Source organism: Desmodus rotundus, chromosome 4 (genome assembly GCF_022682495.2).
Source record: "Desmodus rotundus isolate HL8 chromosome 4, HLdesRot8A.1, whole genome shotgun sequence".
In the NCBI taxonomy this organism is placed as follows: Eukaryota; Metazoa; Chordata; class Mammalia; order Chiroptera; family Phyllostomidae; genus Desmodus; species Desmodus rotundus.
The window spans coordinates 31891994-31907909 of NC_071390.1; the positions used below are offsets into that span (position 1 = coordinate 31891994).

The 15916-nt window shown below is 44.1% G+C and overlaps 1 protein-coding gene and 1 non-coding gene across 4 annotated transcripts in view; one reads left to right on the forward strand and one right to left on the reverse strand.

Moving 5' to 3' along the window:
• Nucleotides 1-1096: 1096 nt before the first annotated feature.
• The window catches only part of PAPSS2 (3'-phosphoadenosine 5'-phosphosulfate synthase 2), a 75802-nt gene continuing 60982 nt past the window's right edge, over nt 1097-15916 (reverse strand). For all 3 annotated transcript variants that reach the window (XM_045197734.3, XM_053922876.2, XM_045197736.3), the window contains exons 9-12: nt 10531-10666; nt 9075-9343; nt 7784-8013; nt 1097-7203 (exon numbers count right to left, since the gene is read on the reverse strand). In XM_045197734.3, coding sequence (XP_045053669.2) covers nt 7062-7203; nt 7784-8013; nt 9075-9343; nt 10531-10666 — 777 coding nt within the window. In that variant the 3' untranslated portion in view covers nt 1097-7061. The remainder of the gene's footprint in view (nt 7204-7783; nt 8014-9074; nt 9344-10530; nt 10667-15916) is intronic.
• LOC112307425 (U6atac minor spliceosomal RNA) lies at nt 11222-11341 on the forward strand. Its single transcript, XR_002975053.2, has one exon. It is a non-coding gene; the product is annotated as a U6atac minor spliceosomal RNA (small nuclear RNA).

Consider the following 15916-nt stretch of genomic DNA (forward strand, 5'->3'; position numbering starts at 1 on the left):
TAGTGACCAGGCTCCCATTTTGAGCATTCTCCATGCTTAAGTCAGTTCTGTGATCCTGAAGCCTACACTTAGGATTGAAATGGAACACCTGTGTAATGTCCTCTAAAAGCCTCATTGTTGGAGGACTTCTGATGTGTCTCAAAGTTTTCCCAGACCTTTTTTAAAAACACAGTTAAGTACCTCAATATCTGAGTCAATTCAGTGTCTCCTTTATGATTTCTCTCCTTTCTATCTCATTCAACCCCGTTCCCACGCCCCACTTCCCCCCACACACACACACGTGCAGAGTGACCCAGAATTCACCATGTTATCAAGAGCTGGGTTGAGATCATCTAAATACTCTTTATGGACTATAATAGCCTAACATTAGTAGCTATAAGTACTCCTAGGTTTGGTGTTGGGTGAGGCTGTCGCAAGCCTTGAGTGTACCTGTGTAAATACAGCAGCATCTCTCGTTGGTAAGGGTTTTTTTGTTTGGTTGGTTTTGTTTTGTTTCACTGCATTTGTGTTGTTTGTGGGCAAATGTTACAACTTTCTTTGGGATAAAGAAAATAAATTGGATAATGTATATTTTAGGACTCTCTTTTTAGCCTCTCAAGGTCAATATCGGAATGTTGAATATTCTGATATGCTGGGCATATATCCTGCATGACTAAGACCTTCAGCACTATCTAGAAGCCTCAAATAAAGTCATTGAACATTCCATTCGGAGCTGACAGGAATCTTCAGAGTGCCTTCATTATTTGTTGCTGATTTAGTCATCAAAGCTAGAGTTCCCTTATTGTCTCAAAAGTTAAAGCTCTCCTTGCATGCACAGGTGAAAATTCTAAAACATGTTCATGAAATTGTATTGAGAAGATAAATAGTGTATGTGCCAGATGCAAATGAGATCAAACATAAAAGAAACCATTTAGCAATGAGAGTGAAAACAAAATATTCTCAGTAACACCGGTGTGAAATTCACACTATTATAACTTAACAGCTCGTAAAGCTCCCATTACTCAGATGCTGAACTGGGAGTATATTTTTGTGATTGTCTAATATTTATAGTTATAAATCTGAGAACACTTGTAGATACAAGCTTTTGCGCTTTGAAATATGAGTGTGCCTGTAGCTTCCAGAAATTCTAAGAATAACCAAGGTACTCAGAGGATAGTACTACATCACACAGTATAATAGAGTCCTTCACAGACATGTCTGAGGGAGGTGAGTGCTGGCTACCAGGCCATAGTGTTGCAAGAGTACCAGCGAGGTTCTATTGCAGGCAGGCACCCCCAGCTGACCTAAGCAATAAAGAATTTATTTGAAGGATATTGGAGCTCATAAGATCAAAGGGAAGCTAAAGAACTGGGTTTAGGCTAGAAACTTGGAAAGTTCCAGAAAGGGTGTTTTTTTTTTTAAATCAGGAATTGCATAAGAGTCTTGCTTTTATTCCTGCGCTGGATTAAATGAACTCCCAACTGTTTAAATTATCCATTCAAGATTGAAAATCTGGGAAGTGAGTGTATAAACAGGTCAGAAATCACCCCTGGCAGTCCTGGAGCTTTGGGAGAATGACCCTCCATGAACTCCTTTGGCTTAAATGGTTTGAGAGCAAGTATCTGGATTTAGTGACTCATCAAGACTAAATGCAAAAGGAGAGCCATTTTTTCATCCAAAGGAAACTTGAATATTGTAAGGAAGGTGGCTAGACACAAAAAATGACAAATGACCAGCTGGTCACATGGAGCCCTGAGCATATGCTAAAGGAAGGACAGTGTTGTAACTCCAAGCGCGCATGCTGGAAGAAAGAGCAATGCACAGTTTGTGTGGACAGCTTCAGGGACAGTTTGATCCAATCCCATGAGCTCTTAATGGTGGAGAGCTATTTGGTGTGTCCAACTCTTTAGCTAGGTGATCAATTTTTAACTTGTAATATATATGGTTCCAGGTAGTGGGTATCAGAAAGAACAGTGGAGACTGAAGCATAACATTGGTTTTTGTTTTAGTTCCAGGTAATTAACTCCTTTCCTCTGATAAGCAGTTAGAATGAAGTCCTGGCCATTCCCCTTCCTTCTAGTCTGGTTAGGCTGGCTCTGGGCTGTAGCTTTAATGAGATTGAGTTAACTGGGCTTATCCAACCCTCATCCTCCCATGCAGCTGTCTTTTGATCTTCGCAGTGTTTGAGCTGGGAGGAATTTGGGTTGCAGGTTTATATGTTTTGTTCAGTTCTGACAGGTTTTTGGCATCCAGTTACCAGGAGAATGCACAAGACTTCCAGCCCCTCTTCTGTCATTTTCTCTGCAAAATGCAGGGAAGGGGGATTGTCTAGCCTGGCAGTTTGTTTTTGAATGTTTCCAGGTTCCAATCACCCTTGTCTGAGTGTTGGCTGAATTCTCATCCCTGCAGTCTCTCCATCTATCAGGCCTGTTCTTCCAAGGGCTACCTCCAGGCCTAGGAGTCTACCCTGATATAAACAAGGACCAAGGTTCTCTGCTTTCCTCTGAAGGGCGTATTTCTCCCTGGAAGGAAGTCGGTGAAAAATTCTTTGCATTCACTGTTCTTTGCTGGCCTCATAGAACAGTATTGTTTTAATTTTTTCTGGATTTTTTTTGTTACTATGCAAGTGAAGGTTTTTTGTACCCTTCTACATTCTAGCAGAAGAAATTGTTCAGGTTTTTATTATGTTATATAAAGTTCATTTTCAACTTTCTAGGTTTCAAGGCACTCCCAGCTGTGGAATTTTTATTATATATGGCAATGTGGCCTTAGGCAAAATCTCTTCTGTTGTACACCTGTTCCCTTATCTGTAAATAGGTATCATAATGTGTACCTTTTGGGATTGTTTTAAAAATCATATGAAAAGGTTTTGGAAGCTAGGAAGTGAGTAAGGCTGTAGGTTATCATGCCCTTACACAAGTCATCTTTGATTCTGGGCTCCATTTCTTTATCTGTGTGATAATGGAAGTGCTGAGAGAGATGTGCTTGTCATTAAACAGGACAGTGGCCATATCGGTAGGCAGGTGTGGGGCCCTTGGCAGTTCTGACTGATCATCAGCGCTTCTAAACTGGATGGCTTTCTTAGTCACTGATGGTTGCCAGCCGTGGCAAAGGGACTTGTTTCATAGGTGCGAATTAGGAAACATGCCATTAGGTAGGTAAGTCATAGACATTCCATGTACCTGGGGATTCTGTTTATTAAACTCGTTTATTTCCTTGGCTTTGTTGGAGCTGTCAGTTTTCCTTGGTTATTAACTTTGAATATCCAAAGATCTGGTACTTTCATAATTAATTTTATGATTTGAGGATGGGGTGGGGGATATAATATGTCTCTGTAGTGGTTGATGGAATTCATTCCTTCCATAGATGTGGGTTCTTGGCGAATATACTTACAGAGGCCAATCTTTTAACTAGTTTAAAATATCAGGTTGATATTGGAGTTGTTCACGTGAAAATAGTCCATTATTTCAACCTGTGCTAAGCTGAACTTTACCTTTCAACTATTTATGCCATAAAGTATAAATCAAGGTCTTTCTTCACCCACAAGTTCTTATAATACATTGCAATTTATAAGAACTTTCACATGTTATTTTAGTAAAACAGGTGCAGAGCAAGTTGAAACTTCTGAAACAAATCAACTGTATTTAAGAAGTTTACTGAATAAAGTGTGTAGTATCGATCCCAGCAGTTACAAATGCTGTGACATCGAAAGAGCTGTACCTCATCAGTTGCTTATATTTTTGAAGGTAATAAAACTATTATTTTTTCTAAAAAACATTTTATAATTTAGATGTCGAACTAATTGAGACTGGCTTTCCCTGCAGTTAATCCAAATTAGGAGGTCAGTGGAGAGGGTAACAGGCTGGGTGGCGGGGCTGGGCTGCATAGGGAAAGCTACCTCGGTTACAGAAGATAAGCCATTGGACAACTACCAAGGCTCACCTGCAAAAGGCTTTTTTCTTAGCTCAAGACTTCCTTCCATCCATTATTCTTCTCTAGCCCCATAGAAAAGCATTATTTTTATTTTGTCTTGGTTTTTCTGTGTCAAACGAAAATGTCCAAACTCTAGCCATTGACCTATTTATTTTTAGTAATAATTTCAATACAATATAAACAAAAAAATTAGGTAGTTCTTTGGAGAATTGCTTGTCTATCACTTTCATTATTTGGTCAATGTGTATTATGAGTGGTCCATTACATAACAGTTACTATTGACCAAGGAATTAAATGCATGCTAGGGGAAAATAAAAAAATTTATTTTTATTTTGCAACAATAATTTTTAAAACATGCATTACCTGACTGTTTAGGTACTGACCTCTTTTCCCTTAGCTTGTCAAGTAGATAAATGACAACAGCCACACAATAGCCATCTGGTGTGAATGATTCAAAATTACACCTATATTTTTTGTCAAATTGTCAAAAAAAATGTTTTTTGGTGTGCTGCATAATTTCAGTAATTATTTGTGTGTGTGCGTAAGATGAAAAGTTGGAAACGCTGCTCTAGACGTAGGAACGGTTGATTGACCTACTGCCCATCTGGTCTCCTGATTACCCACCAGTGCTCAACCTTGAAGTCAGGTAGTAACAGAAAGGAGGGAGATGAGGAAAAAACGGACTTTGCTGTTCTCAAGTCACCGAGATTGTTTCTTTTCGCAGGGACTATGGGTAGGAAAGAAATGTTGCGTCCTGGTACAGTGCTGATGTATTTATAAGTCCGCCATCATCTGACTGAAGGGTTTACATACGCGCCTTTCCAGGGTCTTCTCACACTGCCTCGTACAGTTTGGCAACCCCCTCGGCACCACTTACATCTTCACGGACTTACACATTCCCTGCCCTACTCGGTCTTTCTAATTGTCACTAGCAGCCAGCAAGTAAGGGTCTGGGGAGAAGAAGGGAGGGGCACCAAGTGGTAGCTTTGAGTTGGCTGTTAGAACAGTCTTACTTGGAGTGAGGACCGGTAGCAGTCATTTTCTTTCAGCCTTCAGGACAGAAAGGAGGGGACTCGAGAAGGAAGAAAACCAAAATGCAGGCCTTCCCGAGGGCATCCTTTCTGCACACGAAAGGAGCAACGGCTGAGGTCAGTGAAGATGTGGGAGTTTCTGTGAAAAAAACACAACTGCTTCCCACCCTGCTGGTAATACTCCTTGGGGGCACGTGGAGCAAAAGGGAACAAGTTAGAAAAAAGAAAAAAATTCAGATCTTCATGCAATGAAATCCTGGGCAGAGGTCCCTGAGGAACCCAGACCTCTCTGAATATATCTCTGCGGTGCTGTGTCACTCTCAGAGCAGTTTTTAAAATGACGTGGATATGGTCTGAAACAGTCGCTGCTGTTTCCAAAGACAGGGAGTCACAAAGCCCTCAACAGTCATGTGACCAACCCACACTCTATTACAGGCAAAAAAGACTCAGCTTTCATTTTGAGAAATTTATTAAACTAAGAGTAAGCATCAGTTATACATACTAGTCATTCATACGGTGTGGCACTAGAGCAGGAGGACAGTTTTAAATATATTTAAAAATCACAAAACACATGGGTTAAGGCACTACCTGCTTTACGTTTTCAATAAATATGCTATTTTTTAAAAAGGCAGTTGTGAGTACCTCTGATGAATTGAATATAGGCACTTTATTATTAAAGGTACACTTTTGCTGTGGCCATTGTATATTATTCTCAAAAGAACTTTCATTAGCTAAGAATAGCATTTTTAAAAAACAGAATATTTTAAAAATCACAGTTTTCCCTGTTTAAGTCTCTTCCAGAGAGACCTATGTATAAAAGGTACTGCTTCTTCATATATCCCTTAGCACCAGGAATTGTGCATAGAGTACAAAAGATTGCCTCCCAGGAGGTAAAGCCACCAGAGATTGGATGTCTCAGAACAGCAATAAGTCTTTGAAAAAAATTTTCCCCAACTGCAAAAAAATCAGCTGGATTTAAAAACCCTGGCCCTTTCAGCATCTAAGAAGGCTGCTGTGTAAGCGCCCTCTGTTCAAGGAGCTTCAATAAGCAGTTGAGGCCAGTCGGACCCAGCTGCTGTGTTGCAGTGTGTGGACAGAGTCCCAGACTGGAGTCCCACGGCCCGTTCAGTGCCGCCAGCATTTCCCAGTAATGCCAGTTTTCTGTTTTGTTGCAGTGCTCAGCAGCTCACAAAGCACATGCTTGTACGTCGTCTTAGTCTGGTCCCCTGTCAGGTGAAAGCGTTGGACTCTATGTTTTCTGAGGTCTTTTCCAGTTCTAGCAGCTCACTAGTCTGGTGGTACGAATGGTTTTCAGTTACAGCTGCTGCTGCTGCAGTCTACAGGCACAGCCTCTTCAAAGGACACGATGCCCACAGCAAAGAGGAGGAAAATGCGCTTTCCACAATATTGCCAGACTGAGTCCTGGGTGGAAACCTTTCGTCAGAGCACTCCACGCTATTTAATGAAAAGGCACAGTCTAACTGAAGTTACATTATTCACAGAAGCGCTGTAAGACTTCTCTTATTAGATAATATAACTCCAGGGCCATGAGTACCGAGATTAAATTCACATTTTTCACACATTTGGTTTCTCCAGTCAGCTCATCCTTCAGCGTATGAGAGATTAAGCAGTAAGACTGTGTACAGCACGGGGTGAAATATTAGGAAGAATCTTAACGTGAGCGCACCTCTCCTGGGTATGAAATTTTGTCAATTGTATAGAAGAGGCTGCTGCTCTTCTGATTTATTTTATTACTGGTGTATGACATTGGGAGAGTGTAGGTCGGCAAAACTTAAGCTGGAAAATATGCTCTGTTTCTTGGCAAGTAAACGGGACACATGGTCAGAGCTTTAAGAAATGTGGGGCCTACCTGCTCAGATGCAGCAGACAATACAATTAATTTCATTCTAAAGTGATAACAATATTGCTTTCATCTGCTAAGATTTGGTCTTCAGTTTGACTTTTCTCTATGTGTACTGAAGTTGACTTTTTAGACAGAATTTTCACCTCATTATAAAACTCCAAAATCAGGCATTGAGAAACAATTGTGTACGGAGCATCTGATCACAAAAGTAGAACAGGGACTGAAGAGCACTTGAGAAAGAAACTCTGGGCTGCTTAGCTGCTCTGCTCCAGGGACCTGTAGAAATCTGTCAGGACCTTCCATGCTTCGGGGGCCATGAAGCCGTCTGGGGGGCTCTCTCCTTCCCGGGCCAGCTTCCTCATCCGGGTTCCTGAGATGAAGTCAAATTCGCTGTGCCTGTCACAGGGTGGGAACAGAGAACTCTGGTAGGTAAATAATGTCTTCCTTACAGCACCCTGGACTATGCTACAGGTTTTGAGACCACCTTTTTTTCCTCCCGTAAAATGCCGCATCTTCTAACATGGAAATTGCTAAATCCCCAGCTCAGTAAGGAACTTGCGGAAGAAGGGGAGATAATGGCAGCTGCGCTCTCACTATTTACTCTGGATCCACGCTGCTCCCGGGAAGTGTCTTCTGTTGCTCAGCCTACTTCTCTGAGCTCTGAGCACGGTGAGTACGCCATACACTCATTAAAACCTTTTTCTGTGTGGACTTCCTTCTACTTAATGTGCCAGGCACGCAGTCCTGATGCTCAAGAAATGTATGTTAAACAAGAAATGTTTACGGGCCACCTACTCTATTCATAGGGCTGTGCTACAACTTTAGGGAACACAAAATGTATAAGTCGGGTCTCGGCTGTCAAGGCATGCCCATGCCAGTTAGAAGCATGGGGATGCACTGGAGTTTTCCAAAGGCCAGAATTTTGCTTCAATGTTCCAGTTGTACAGATGTACAGAAGTTTCCTTTGAACACCTACCTTTCTGGGTCATAGAAGTCCATGGCTTTTTTGGCTTTGTTGTAGGCAGCCACTCGGAATGGAAGGATTTCCACAGAGGTGAGGCCGGGGGCCATGCTCAGGACCTTGCCCCCATGAGTGGGTTCATACAGATCTTTCTTGGTCTCAGGGTGGGGCATTCCTGCAGGGTCCCGGCCCACAATGTAGAAGTTGGCTCCTGCAATCATCCGGGACCTGCAGTGCCACTGGACCTAGGAAACAGCACATAAGGGACCTGCTGGTCATCACTGGCTGGTTCTGGGGGTCCCCATTTACACCATTATTCTGCTTTAAAAAGTAATTCAGTAATTTGGGTCAACTAATAATTGCAAGAAACTCAGGTATCTAAAGGCCCCAAGGTCTCTTCTTCACCTGCTTGGTTATGCTGGGTAGGACAGGAGCTTAAAGGTTAGAATCCCCCCTCTTAGAACCTGAGGTTGTCTTTCCTAGTCTCTCCAAACAGGCCTGCAGACCAGGAGCAGTCTGATCTTACTGTTTACAGAACTGTGAATTTTACTTCCCTATTCAGAATAAATCACAGCTGAAAGGAAATTACAAACTTCACTATCTCTTATGTGACTGCCAAGAATGAGCTAACTGCCTTTCATATGCAGACGGTGACTCTAGTTCAACACGCAATGGAATTTCAAAATGAATTGTCCTCTTTCTTGCTCAGATGGAAATACAGAGGATGGAGAGGAGACGAGGCGGCCTGACGCTTTGATCTGGTTGAAGAGAATTAATTTGTTAAACTCAGTTTGGGGCATTCCAAAGGGTTGAGACCCTTTCTATTCATCATACTTCCCGCAAACTTGTTCGAATCCGCTCCGCTGGTGGTACAGTGGGGCATAGAAGGTCTCTGTTTGACAGGCTCGCTGTGTGATCGAAAGGGAGACCCTAAGCTTTTGAAAACATATTCTCCATGAGCTACTAATGCAGCTCACAGAGCACGGACAGTCGGAGTAACTGGAACTTTGGACACTGAATATCAGGTTAGACACCACTTGCCTTGTAAACCAGTAAACTTGCATTATTCACCTCGTTTACGTGCCACCTTCTATATTCTCAAAGGCAGTGTGTAACAGGCTTGATTTGATGTTTCTAGCACTTTTATAAGCATTAAGTGGAAACATAATTAAGTTGGATAAAGAAGAGAGCCCAGATTTCAGAACCTGCTCGTGGTGAAGAAAGAGCCCAGAGACTCATTGGCTCTTGTACATAAAGTTGGAGCCTGCACTTTTGAGGCCCGCAGCCCAGCTCAGGAACTGCTCACCTCTGTGGGGCCAGCATACAGCATGGGAGATGGGAAGATGGCAACGATGGTTGACTTGGGATCCAGGACCCCTTCTTCGAGCACAGCTGCGTGCTGCTTCATCCGCCAGTCCAGGGGCACATCGTCATCCTTGGTCCAGCCACCCAGAGGGTGGAGCAGGAGGACCGGGTTCTTGTAGCCCCGCTCCAGGAGCTGGCGGCGGGTGTCCTGCATCAACAGAGCGTGGCCATTGTGCACAGGATTGCGCAACTGGAAGGCAAACACCACATCTGGGCACGGGAAACATAAAAGCCAAGGTCAAAGAAATGCAGCATCACTTGTCTTCAGGAACAGGAAGGAAAGACACAGCTATATGCATGGTTCAGTGTATTCATTATATCCAGTTGTTTTTGATTATAAGCTGGAGAATCCACCTGGGTCTCTAGGGGTGTCACTCCAAAGGTACCAGCCAATGTCAGCCTGCTTACACAGGACACAGAGGCAGGAAGCCTCCGAGGGAGAGTCTGATTCAGAAACAAAAACATTTGCTGCCAGGACCTTTACAGCAAACCAAGGCTCAGGCGGGTGCCCGCTGCCTTCACCCTCTTATTTCCTGCTGCAGTCTCCCTTCCCCAGGAGGTGAATGACAGTGGGGGGCATTTTCTGCAGCGTCTGCAAGGTCTCAACAACCTAGAGATATAAACTAAATTTCACCTTCTCTTTAAGGAAATCTTCAAAACTACTTCACTTATGGACCCGGCCTGGTAGCTCAGTTGGTTGGAGCATTGTCCCAATATGCCAAGGCTGCAGGTTTGATCCCTGGCCAGGGCACATACAAGAACACCAAGGATTTTTCTCTCTCGCCTTTCCTCTCTTTCTCTAAAATCAATTTAAAAAAATAAATAAAGCCGACTCCACTGTGATGGATACCTGAGAGCCTTAATTTTTCTTTCTGGTTACGAAATTATACATAGCCATTATAAAAACTTGGGAAATATAGAGAAGTCCAAAACAGAATATAAAAACCCATAATCCTATCATTTACTTTTTCTCTCTTTTTCAAAATACAGGAAGTGAGAATCTTCCACTCCCCTTGGTCCAGCTCCATACCCAAGAGGCAGCTGCTGCAGGAGACATTCCTGCCTCTATACACAGAAATAGCATTGAGATTTTTTTTAAGTTATTTTATTTTGTTTTCCAAAATTACGTTATACATAAGGTTCTTCAAGTTGCTTCTTCACTTGCTAAATACACTTTGGGTATCTTTCTTGTGTTGGTGTGTATTTCTACCTGCTGGATAGTATTCCAGTGTATGGATGCAATTCAACTTTATAAACTGTTTCCATATCAACAGACATATCGATGGAAGATGTTTCCGTCTTTTTAATACTATAAACATGCTGTTCCTGACAGTCTCAATTCTGTAATCAGAGGGTGGAAGGAGTAGCAGCAAAGGCGTCAGAGCCAGCCTACGTACCAGCTTTCATTTCCTTAAATTTCTGTTTGAGCTCCAGAGGGGTCAGGCGGTACTGGTCCAGCCCATCATTCCACCTGATTCTCTCCAGCACCTGAAGGTCTCCACCGACCAGCCAATCCCCACTTTCCATCACCATCTAGAAAAACAATCAGTAAAATTAGTAAATAATATTGATTTCTATTTATCTGAAAAATTTTCTCCTTCTGGGCCAGTCTTGGGTTATTGTTGAAAAACTGCCTTGAGCCCCTGCAGTGTTTCTAGCATGGTAGTTACCAAACTTTTTGGTCCCTGGACCCTTTTATACTCTTAAAATTTATTGAGAACTGTCAAAGAACTTTTGTTTAGGTGGGTTATATCTATCGTTTTCCATGGTAGAAATTAAAACTGAGAAACAAAATAGACCCCGAGTGCCTTCATGAAATGGGTCAAGGCCAAGCACAGAAAGGGAAGGTCGGTTTTGCTTCAGGCCAAGAGCGGACTCTGCACACTCCCATATTCTGGTGCAGAACGAAAATGCCTGAATTTGAACCTGGCCTTCCAGATTGTTACTAAAGCATAGTTGTCAAAGTAGAAAGGTGGAACATTTTTTATTTAAGTTTATTAGTTAGATATATAACTTTTAGATAGTGTGTGGGCTTCCGTTTGTATTTCTACTGTGGGACCCACACACACGAGGTGTGAGGAATGGTCAAAGTAGGGTGGGGGAGAGAGGGTCAGCGCTCCCCTCGCAGGGCGGGAGCAGGCCCTCGGGCCTGACAGCACACAGTTCCGGCATCGCCACCCACTTGGTGGCACCGGACCGTGGCTTTTACGTCTACACCTTAAACTTACACAACGTATTATGTCAAGTATATCTCAATGAACTCACAAAAAAGAAAACAATGACAACCTTCGTTTCCTTTAAACTTATGTTGCAGTACAAGCAACTGTGACTCAGAGCAAGTGTCTGTACTCAAGCATCAGGACGTAGAAATCTTATTCCTCAGTCAAATAATGGTCTTCCGACCCTTCATCTGGTCGGATCCCACAACTGCCTTTTGCCCTGCCCTGGCCATCTGAAATGTCAGCAGAGGAGAGGGAGGCAAGGGTGGGGAGAGAGCTGACTGATCGATCCATCGGTGGTGACGGTGTAGCTCTGGTTCACATTTCCTGTCCTGGCCAGACGCAGGGTTCACAATGACCTGCAGGGAATTCACAAGGGTGCAGGGAATGCAGTTCTCAACAGTGGGCGACTCTACCTCCCCTGGTGACATTTGACAACATCTGAAGACAATTTTGATTGTCATGACGGATGGGGAGGGTATGCTATTGGCATCTAGTGTGGAGAGGCCAGCGGTGCTACTCAATATCCTACATTGCACAGGACAGCCCCTCCCGCAAGGAATTATCCAGCCCAACCACCAACAGCGCTGTGGCTGAGAAGCCCTGGGGGGAGAGAGGGTGATTGTACAAGGGATTTGGTTACGTCTTGGTGGCCCCCTTTTGAAACTTTGTGCTCAGAAAAATCACTTAACGAGAATATTTTCAATTACCTATACCCATACATTTATTTTCTCCTCATTGCTTAAGTTAGACTATAGATAAACTTTGGAAGGATTTAAGATCCCAAATCCCTGGGAGTGTAGTAACTCATTCTAGACACTAGGGGCCCACACTGTACTGGTTCTAGCTGTAAGGCAACATTGAACCAATTTCGTGCACTACCTATCCTAAAATGTGCCTGTTTGAAGAGCAAGGCCAAAACTATTTTTCTGGTTTTACTGGGTTAGAGAGGGATAAAGGGCATTTCTCTCCCCAAGGTGATCAAACGGTCCCCCAAACTGTGGCTCTGCCTAATTTCCTAGAAGTCCCCACCTCCTGCCAAAGACAGGCAAGAGACCACACACAGCTAGAGAGTTTGCGGAACTGTACACGCACACAGTGAAATGAGCAGCAGACTTTCGGGGAGGCTGGTGAAGCAGTGAAAGGGAACTGGGCTCCGAATCACAGACAGCAGGAATGCAAAAAGTAGAGAGGATGACTTCAAACAGTAGGAGGAAGGCTGTGAAGAGGTGAATTGGCTCACAAAGATCAAGGGAGGAGGACTTGAAAGAGACAACCTGGAGAGGAAAAGGGAACACGCAAAGCAGGAGAGGAGCAGCTGAGGACAGGAAGGGGCAAAGGTCAAATGAAAAGGGGAGAGAAGAGAGAAAAAAGCAAAAGGAAGGGAGAAATGGTGACATCAGGAAAAGAAGGTCGGGATGAAAGTGTTCAGAGAACGGAGTTGAGAATAAAAACTAATGTTACATAAGTGGAGATTATTCATGTCTGTGACCTCTGTCATAGTGACGGAGTTCGGAGCTGTAAGGAACTTGTGGACGGAATGCCCTCGTTTTCAGATGAGACGGCAGCTTTACAGAGGGGAGGTGGCAGAGTTCAAGTGCAAACAGCTGACTCCTCCAAACAAAGCTCTCTTCCCATTGCACTCACTGCCCCTCATCAGCAGTCTCCACGCTGATATTTCAGCATTGCCTTCAAAGTCATCTTCCGTTCATCCTCCATCCAGGCAGCACTTACTGTGTGCCCCGCCCTGGCCTTGCTGCTGGGGATTTGATGGTGATCAAGGCAGATCTAGATGTGGTCTAGATGATGGTTTGGAAGTCTGAGTGGGTTGACAGAAGAGTAAATGGGTAACAATACTGTGGGACCGGTGTGCACAGGACCAAGGCAAAGTACTCTGGGAGGACAAAGGGACACCCAGTCAGGTTCATAGGTCATGGGAGTAAGACCAATTTCTTAAATGGGAAAGGAGTAACAAATAAGGTGGGGAGGCAGGGGTGAAGGAACAGTGTCCTAGGTTGAGGGAATAGCATGTGCAAAGAGGATGATGAGTGGGGAGAATGGGGGAGGAGAGAATATGTTGAGAGACGGTGGTAAGAGGTAGTATGGAGTCGTATCTTCACAAAGAATTCCCAAGTAAAGCTTCAACAGTTCCCTCTAGCAAAGGATGGAGAAAGTATCAGAGAGAAGAAAGCCAAGAGACAGGGAAGAAACAAAATGTCCTGGCATGAGTTGGAACAGAAGAGAAGTGGACAGACTCAAGCAGTTCAAGAGGCAGAAACGTCAGGACTGGTGGCTGACTGAACAAGGGAGAAGACAGAAGTAAGAACGACATCCAGGTTTGGGACATGGCCAACGCAGGGGTTGGGAGCCGCCCACTCAGCAGGGGGACACAGAAAAGGAATCGGGTCGGGGGCGAGGTTGCCCCTGTGGAATGTGAGGCACTTGCAGGATAAGTCCAGGGGGAGCCACACAGGAGAGAGCTCTGGGTAAGGTCTCATGCAGGGGTTCTCAGCCTGCGCAGTACCGTGGAACCACAGGGAACTCTAACCCCCCACCCAGAACTGACCCCAGGGCAATTCAACTCTGTGAGGATGGGATCCTGTCGGGGGTAACTGTTAAAGCTCCCCGGGTGGCTCTGATGATGGAAGTGACTGTACGGTCCTGCGGAGCTGAAGGGAAGTCACACCCTGTTCTCTTGGTTTCTACATCTGTAAAATAGGAGTGACCATTCTTAGCTATTTCACGAGAGCGTTGTGAGAAATAATTACTGTTTGGAAGAGCTTTGAGAGCCACGGATGAAGGGCAACAGGGCTCCCCCAAGCATTAGTTTAGTAAGTTTCACCAGCTCCTCCTCCTGCTTTCATCTGCGGTCCCGTCACAGGGTTCCATAGTAGAGGCGAGAGAGGGGGTTGGGATGACTCGGATGGAAGGTCAAGGTGACATCACTGCGGAGCAGTGCAACAGGGGCAGGCCCTTTCCCTGATGACTCTGACCATTTTTCCATGCAAAATCACTCCCAGCGCCGCGTGGAAATTACTTTTGGAAGGTTTGGGCTTTTTTTTAATAAGAAAGATATTTAAGTATTATGTGAACTTCAAGGTACTAAAAAAATACAGTGCAGAGTTTCCTTCCCAATAAAACACACGTGTTGCGTGGCTGGTGAACACACCGTCCGCACTGCAAGTGTAGTGTGTGCAGGCTGAGTGGCTTTCTCCCTCTGGTCACCACCACTTCTCACCACCAGACGGCTCACTGGGAGTGTTTCCAGAGTCCCTCTAATAACCTCATGGTACAGAGTCACTGACTCTATTGTCAAGGTCACAGTCACATCGCCACTCTCCCTGGCTTCTAAGAAAGTCTGAGCTCCAACTGCCAACACATGTGGCAAGACAAGATAAAGAGAAATAGTTGTTTAAGAGCTTCCTTAGGTTCTGTTTGGTTGGTGGAACTACGTCAGCAGGCATGATGACAGACAACCATTCCTTAGGTGACTGAGTGAATTTGAAATCACAAACCTTATGGTTACTATCAGGAAAGGAATGAAACAGGCACAGACTAAGGCCCAGAACACAATTCCTCCAGCAGCACTCAATGTCCAGGACAGTCCGCCAGCCTCTGGGAGAGAAACTGTGCAGAGGGCTTTGAGCTGGATGTGCGTTAAGGTTAAAGATGCTTATCTGCAGGGTGGAGAATTGGGTCCAATAAACGAAAAGCTGCTTTGTGGCCAACTGACCTCTGGCATCAGGGGTTGCCTCCAGCGGCCTTGAAAAGGCCCTTCCTATCTTGCAACATTGCACAACTGGGAAAAAAAATAAGACATAAGTTTGCCCGACAGATTCAGACAGGTTTGTTTAAACATCCATTTTACAGGGTCTCAGGGCTGAAAGAGATCTTGGAGTTATTTAGAGTCTGGACCCCTCCTTTTATAAATGAAGAAACTGAGGCCCAGAGAGAAGATGCGCTTTTAAGGGTCTCCTGGGCTCAGACTGGCCTCCTCCTGTGAGCTTTCTGAAATTTAGTTACCCCAGCTAGGGAATTGGACAAGTCAAATTAGCAGTATATGTCTCTTTAAATCTCAGCCCTAATACTTTAATCTCAGATGAGAAATGATTTTTGGAATCAATTTCACCTATTTTTCTTTATGGGAAATGAATCACCTCCAGCAATTCCATAATACTCTCCATTCCCACCCCACCACCCAAAACAATTAGAAATTGTAAAGGAATCTGAGGAGTTTTAGTCTATTTTGTGTTTAGGTAGGACAGACTTGAAATGATCCTAATCAGATGAATACATTTTTCAACCTAAAAAATATCCACTGATGAAAATGTGGTGTTTTTCCCTCTGGAAACTCTGCCAATATCTGTACTGATTTTTGTTCCCTGAAAGGATGTCACTGACCCCTACCCTGGCCACAGAACATGAACTCTGAGTCTCTGTCCAGTGGTTGGTCGGACTCCTTCTGTATGAAGAAACTGACTTCCCTTGTAAATTTTCAGGATGGACAGGACTGCAAGGTCTGGCTGTGGTTTTGTGCATAGTCACGGTTACTCATGATGCTAAA